General features: G+C 35.9%; 1 protein-coding gene across 1 annotated transcript; it reads right to left on the reverse strand.

Annotated features, from left to right (window-relative positions):
• Positions 1-2,499: 2,499 nt before the first annotated feature.
• Positions 2,500-5,732, reverse strand: LOC128250598 (sorting nexin-25-like). The gene is made up of 3 exons (XM_052975974.1): positions 5,527-5,732; positions 3,775-3,862; positions 2,500-2,825 (listed from the first exon to the last, which is right to left on the reverse strand). The coding sequence occupies exons 1-3, from the start codon at positions 5,576-5,578 to the stop codon at positions 2,678-2,680; spliced, it is 288 nt and encodes a 95-aa protein (XP_052831934.1). The 5' UTR covers positions 5,579-5,732; the 3' UTR covers positions 2,500-2,677.
• Between the last annotated feature and the right edge of the window lie 1,391 nt (positions 5,733-7,123).

The raw sequence follows: 7,123 nt of genomic DNA on the forward strand, positions 1-7,123 counted from the left end.
TGTATGCAGATGTCTATAGTGTTATTGGTAGCAATTACTTTTAGCATCAGAAAGGTTTGGTTGGCATGTGCATGTATGTGCGCACATTTATGTGAATAGGTGTGTGTGTGTGTGTGTGTATATATTGCTTGTACTTTTGTCTCAACAAATATACATGAAGCACTGTAAATAAATAAATATATAAATATATATATATATATATATATATATATATATCATCAGTTGTTTAGATATCAGAAAAATAATGCTAAAACATTAAAACAATTAAATATATTTTTTAAGAAGTTAATTGTTTTGGCTGGTCATATACTGGTAAGTGCTTTACAGGTGTGAGTCCAATGGTCACTCTATGAATGGCCATAGCAACTAACTTCCTAAAATAAATATATATTATATATATATATATATATATATATATATATTGCATACACACACACATGTATATGTATTGTACATTTTGCATACATACAGATTTATACATATATATACACACACACACACATATATTACTATATATTACCAGTAAACAAAGTAACAAAGAAATATGTGTGTGCCTGTATATAGATGTGTATATTCTAAATCAGTTCAATATAATAAACAAGAGCTTTCTTTGAATTAAATAAAACCTATTTTTTTGCATTGATATTCAAAGCATCTCATCTGCTCTCTCCAGACAGACAGACAGACAGATGTCGTCCAGACATTCGGACATTTTGGGGAGGAACTACATCGCATCTTTCTTCCACACTGCCAACAAATAAATACAGTTTAGATATTTGAAGAATTCCAAACAGCTGCAGGAACCATATTTCCATTCCCATCCATTATACTGAATAGCACAGGCATAATTGCTTGAGGTCCACCACATAAACCTCGAGCTACAGTAACTCAATGATTATCTCCCTTGGAAATGTTAAACAAAGCAGTTTACTTACTTTATAAGCTTTGAAGTTGTGCATCTGCTGTCCATGGATTGAGGTTATATTTTCAACTCATTGTACTGTCTCAGGATGTAAGAGTTACATCAACACATGTACACACACAGGGTTTACTTTATGTGTATAGGTATATATATATACACACACAAATATGACTGAGTATGTGTATACATGTGGGAGTATATATATAGCTATTAACTTTCACAAAGAAAAGGCTGATAGTCAATCTTTTCTTTGTCAAAGTTTAATAAACATGTACTTAATTAAAAAGTATTGAGTAACCCTTCAGTTTAATGTTAAATTGTTTTTTTTCCTTATATATAACATCAAAAACACACACAAGCATACACATATATATGTAAATTTATATTCTTTATTCTTGTATTAAGGCTACCATTGGTTTTATGTTAAAGAATACCTCAACAATTATCAAGCCTATCGGATGGAACTTCAGTGATAGGCTTGATAACTTAAGTATTCTTTAACATGAAACCAATGGTAGCCTTAATACACAAGTAAAGAACTATATATATATATATATATATATATATATATACTCACACATACATGTAAATAATGTGTGTGTGTGGAAGTGTGTACATGCACAACAGTGCATATGTTTAATAAATGTTGGTAATGTTAAGATCAGTCTCTTGAGATGGGATTATCCAACTTGTTTCTGTTTTTTGGCATTCGTGTCTGATAGATTAATTAATTAATTAGTTAACCACTCATTCCTTTATTCCTGCTTAATTCCATTCTCAGACATTCCAAAACTCAAACGTGAAATATCCAAAGATTTAACGAAGTAAGTTATCCAAACAATCTATCGTCAGTTCAAAGTAATATATCAAGGCTTTTTCACAGACAAGATGAGTGGCATCATAAAAAGTTATCATTGTAATCATCATCATCATCATTATGACTATTATTATCATATTTTCCTTTCTTCCTTCTTATGCTATATACCGTTTAAGGTAAGGTAAGAGTACTGACAGCTGGCATTAGAGTTATCAAAACTTCCAGTCTCATAGTGGCTGTTGCATTGTGTTCTTAGACAAAAACCTCAACTCTGTTTGGCAAATGGATTTGTGTCAAGGAAATATTTCTTCCTGATTTTTCATCTGCATTTCTTCATCTTCTGATTAACATAATAATAATAATAATAATAATAATTATCATTATTATTATTACAAGCATTACTGTTACTATTATCATTAGTTTAGTAGTTCTCCGTCTTGAAAACACAAGAGGAAAAACTGCAGTCTTTTTTGGTATATTTTTACACATTTTGTGTCTTCAGAAGAAAAGTTTTTTTTATTTTTGTTTTTGGATGATTGAAATACAATGACAGAATTGATTCTTCACAGCTTAGCATTACATTATCATCATCATCCTCATCACCATATTATTCTTTTGTCAGCTTGCAAGATGAAGGACAGAAGCAGAAATATATATATATATATATATATATATATATATATATATATATATACACATACATACACACACATATATGCATATATATACATACATACACACACATACATGCATACATACATACATACATACATACATACATACACTAAACGTATGCAAACATTACACACGAGTACAATTATGTATATATATATATATGTGTGTGTGTGTGTATGTGTGTGTGTGTGTGTATGTGTGTGTGTGAATGTGTGTGTTGTTATTTGATTTATTTTTGAGGCTGTTGGCAATTGGTATAGTCATCAACTGTTCAAAGACGACAACATGAAGTCATCACTGGAGAAAGAGCTCCCCACATTGTTGGGTTCATACATCTGCTGGAAATCTGTGGACTTTACTTCAGGAAACAGGTGAAGGAATATCGTGTCCAAGAGACAGAAGAGGAAATGCCTGGAAAATAGCAATAATGATGATAATAATAATGCTAGTAACAACTATAATAATAATAATAATAATAATCATATTAATACTTTCTACTAAAGTCACAAGGCCTGAAATTTGGAGAAAGGGGATTGTTGATTATATAGACTCAACTGGTACTTAATTTATCAACCCCAAAAGGATGAAAGGCAAATTTGACCTCAGCGGAATTTGAACTCAGAACTTAAGGATGGACGAAATGCTAAGCATTTTGCCTGACATGCTAATGATTCTGCTAGCTTGCCACCTTAATGATAATAATAATAATAATGGTTTCAAACTTAGGCACAGGGCCAGTAATATTAGGGGAGGGATAAGTCAGTTATATCGACCTATGTATTCAACTAGTACTTATTTTATTGACCCTGAAGAGATGAAAGAGAAAATCAGCCATGGCAGGATTTGAACTCAGAATGTGAAGACAAACGAAATGATTTTAAGCATTTTGTCTGGCATGCTAACAATTCTGTCAGCTTGCCACCTTAATAATAATGATAATAATAATAACAATACTTTCTACTAAAGGTACAAGAACTGAAATCCCAGGGGAGGGAACCAGTCGATTACAATGACCCCAGTATCTCACTGGTACTCAAATTATCGACCCTGAAAGGGATGAAAGGCAAAGTTGACCTTGGTAGAATTTGAACCCAGAACAAAGATGGATGAAATACTGCTAAACATTTCTCCCAGCGTGCCAATGACTCAGCCAGCTCTACGAACCACATGGTTCTGAGTACTTATTTCATTGACCCCTAAAGGATGAAAGGCAAAGTCAACCTTGGCAGAATTTGAACTCTGAACGTAGCAGCAGACAAAATGTCACTAAGCATTTCGCCCGGCGTGCTAACAATTCTGCCAACTTGCCACCTTCAATAATAATAATAATAATAATAATAATAATAATGATGATACAAACCTGTTGAGCCTCTGACACTGGATAGCTGCGATGAGTTGTGAGATGGCATGTTGTACATTTTCTTCCCCAATGAACAACACAAGTAAACCTGCAAGAAAATAGGGACCAATAAAATATCAAATCATGTCATACCCATAACATTCCTGTTGTGTGTGTGTGTGTGGGGGGGGGCACTTGGTATATTTTCAAGACAATCTTTTCCAATTCCTCTTGGTCTCAGTTTCGGTCTTTATGCCTCCTCAAATTCTAACCCCAGTCCATAGCTCATAACAACCCTGAGCCAGCCTCTCCTGGGCTGATCTCTTCTCATTTTTAATTGTTATTTTATCAACCATGATTTAATTGTTATTTTATCAACCATGATTGTATGTGTAAACATCTCAGTCATTCTAATGGTGTCACCCAGCACTGGATTAACCATTAAGCAAAATAAATACATGCTTAGGACATCAAGGGAAGTGGGTGGTACCAAAAACAACATGGACGAGGTTCACAGAAGCTGAAGCACTGGCAGGCAGCTACACCTGGGGACAACTGCAATCCATTGCTGAAGATCAAGGTAGACAGAGATCTCTCGTTGGTGCCCTATGTTTAACATGGAGACAAAGGGATGAAAAAGATTCAACCATCTCCCTATAGGATGCCCAGAGCTTTGGATCTGTGAATTTCAATTAGCTGCTCCACTGAATATCCATGTGCAGTAGCTAGCTTTCTTGACTCATAAGTTTTCTGACTTGGTATTACACAAAAATAACAACAGACATACAGAACAGAAACAGATTAGACAGTAGAGGTAAAATTTTATTGACAAAACAGGGAACCTTAAATGTGTAGTTTGGCTTACTAGACTTAGTAGCCAAATCTCCCTCAAATCACATCCTACTGTCTTATATATATATTTTCTAATGAAGAAAAATGGAAGGATGAGTGTATTTATCTTCTTAGGTTATTCCTTTTTTTAGCCAATTCAATGGAAGAAAAGAAACACTCATGATGTCATCATAGAATCTCTGGTTGATTGAGATGCAGAAAAACAAGGAAGAACAATGGTTACTGCAGTATGAAGCATAGGGTATTAAAATACCATACCATCTTATATATATACATATATATAAGGACACATGCGACAATGTGGTTTGGGGTTTCCTGAATGTAGAAAATAAATGAGGTGGGCATGGCTGGAAAACCTTTGATCAAAGTGACCTAGAACTAAACATCATCATTATTTACAGCCCATGTTCTATACTGCCATAAGTTGGGCAGCTTGGTGGGATCCGAGGGGGCCTAAGGAACTGCACTACGCTCCAGAGTCTACTTTGACATGGTTTCAGCCGATGGATACCCTTCCTAATGCCAACAACTTTACAGAGTATACTGGGTGCTTTTCTATGCTGCTACAAATAGTGAAGTCAGCAGACAGCTTACAAGACTAAGAGGCCCAAGGTGGGGAGGTGGCTTTACATTGGGAGACGAGGGATTAAAGTATGAGAGGAGGAGCCAGAATGGAATAGAGTCCATGCTGCAGGGAAACTACATGACAACCCCCACTTTAGAAGAGGGAGAGGATGAGGATGATTGGGTGGAGCTGGGAAGAGATGAAAATAGGGGTGATGAAGTGCCAGGATGGAATTTCCACCCATCTCATGGTAGACAGAAACAAACAGAGCAGAGGGACCAGGGGTAAGGGTAAGGGTGAGTAGAGGTTGCAAGAGAGTACAGGGTGGGATGAGAAAAGATTGAGATAAAACTCACATGGAAACAAGTCAAAAATATACTGTTTGGCTTTTTCTTTGGTAGCTTCCATTTCGGCAGGGGTTTTCACAGGTGTCGTCTTGCATTCTGCTTTGGTATTGGGCCAGAGCTTCTCGCGTAGTAGTTGCAGATAGTAACGGCACTGAGTCTGTGAGGTGGCTTCATGGAGTTTCTTCTGCAGCCAACTGTGGAGTGAAACATATGGTGAAATGTTAAATCAACAGCATTAGCCATCCCCTAGTTTATGAAAAAAATACAAAAATCCTTTTATAGAACTGTGTGCTTCACAGTTCCAGTGACATGGCGTTTGGCTGTTGTGCACATGCTCACATGTCTGAGATAGGAAGCTTCATGCTAGGGAGAGAGAGCATGGTTGTTCATGCAGTGCCGACCCTGGTGTGTAAGTGAAAGGTAGTGTTTCATTTTGACTCTGCATGTGTTGTGCTTAAAAACGTGTTTATATTCTTGAATGTGGTAAAAATGTAGAATTAGATTATTATCCTGCTTCCAGCTTCAATGTTGCTGCCAGGATTTGAAAAATTGGGCAGATTTTTTCCCCCTTATTTTGTGATTTAGGGGGTGGAATTTTGAAAAACAAGGAGGAATTTGCGGCAATGTTCAGTGAACAAATTAAACACACTACCAATCATGTTTATGTATGTATATTCTTTTTATATGTTTGTTTCTTTTTACGCAATATTAAAACAATGGCTAAACATTTTCTGAAGCGGCACCTCCACTAATCTTATCTACGAGCTGCCACTTATCATCATCATCATCCTCATCACAATCAGGGTAGTTATTAGGGTAGGTATTCTAATTATCATTGTCATCACTACTACTGCCACAGTCATCCTCATCATCATCACCAGTCAACTCTCCTTCTCCTCATCATCATCATCTATATCATCATCATCATCCATACCATCAGTTTCATCACCATCACTCTCACATCATCATCATCTTCATCAGCATCACCACTGGCAATCATCACCATCATCATTATCCATATCATCTGTATCAAATATATTACCGCCATCATCATCATCATCATCACAATGATCATTTATATCGTCATTGTCGCCACCATCATCACCATGATCATGATGATGACAATCACCAGTCACCATCATCATCATCATCATTATTATCATTATTATTATTATTATTATTATTATTATTATTCACATCATCAACACTACCACTGCATCGTCATCATCTATATCATCATAATCATCATCAGTATCATCATCGACAACCATCCTCATCAGCATCACCACCATTATCATCGCCAGCCACCACCAACACCCTTATCATCATCGTCATCATCATCATCATCGTCGTCATCTTGCAGTCATTGATATCATGGTTGTCATGGAAATACGAAATGTCAAAACAGTATAGACAGATATTGATTTTTGGGGAGTTTTTTTTGTGCGTTTTTTTGTATCTTTTTATAAAGTCAAAAGGCCACACAGATGTAAAGGGGGGAGGGCAGGAAAGTATGAAGGACAGGAGAAGGGGAAAGGAGAGGAGGTGAGGAACGGGGTCAGAGAATCTAAATCAGTCCATGTACACACACACACACACACACACA

Source organism: Octopus bimaculoides, chromosome 23 (assembly GCF_001194135.2).
Source record: "Octopus bimaculoides isolate UCB-OBI-ISO-001 chromosome 23, ASM119413v2, whole genome shotgun sequence".
Classification (NCBI taxonomy): domain Eukaryota; kingdom Metazoa; phylum Mollusca; class Cephalopoda; order Octopoda; family Octopodidae; genus Octopus; species Octopus bimaculoides.

Excerpts from the sequence above, each read along its gene's own strand:
- LOC128250598 (XM_052975974.1), bottom strand. The coding sequence starts at position 5,578 with ATGGAAGCTACCAAAGAAAAAGCCAAACAGTATATTTTTGACTTGTTT. Across the intron at positions 3,863-5,526 it reads TATTTTTGACTTGTTTCCAT|GTTTACTTGTGTTGTTCATT; the intron begins GTGAGTTTTATC and ends ATTTTCTTGCAG. Across the intron at positions 2,826-3,774 it reads CAGTGTCAGAGGCTCAACAG|GCATTTCCTCTTCTGTCTCT; the intron begins GTTTGTATCATC and ends GCTATTTTCCAG.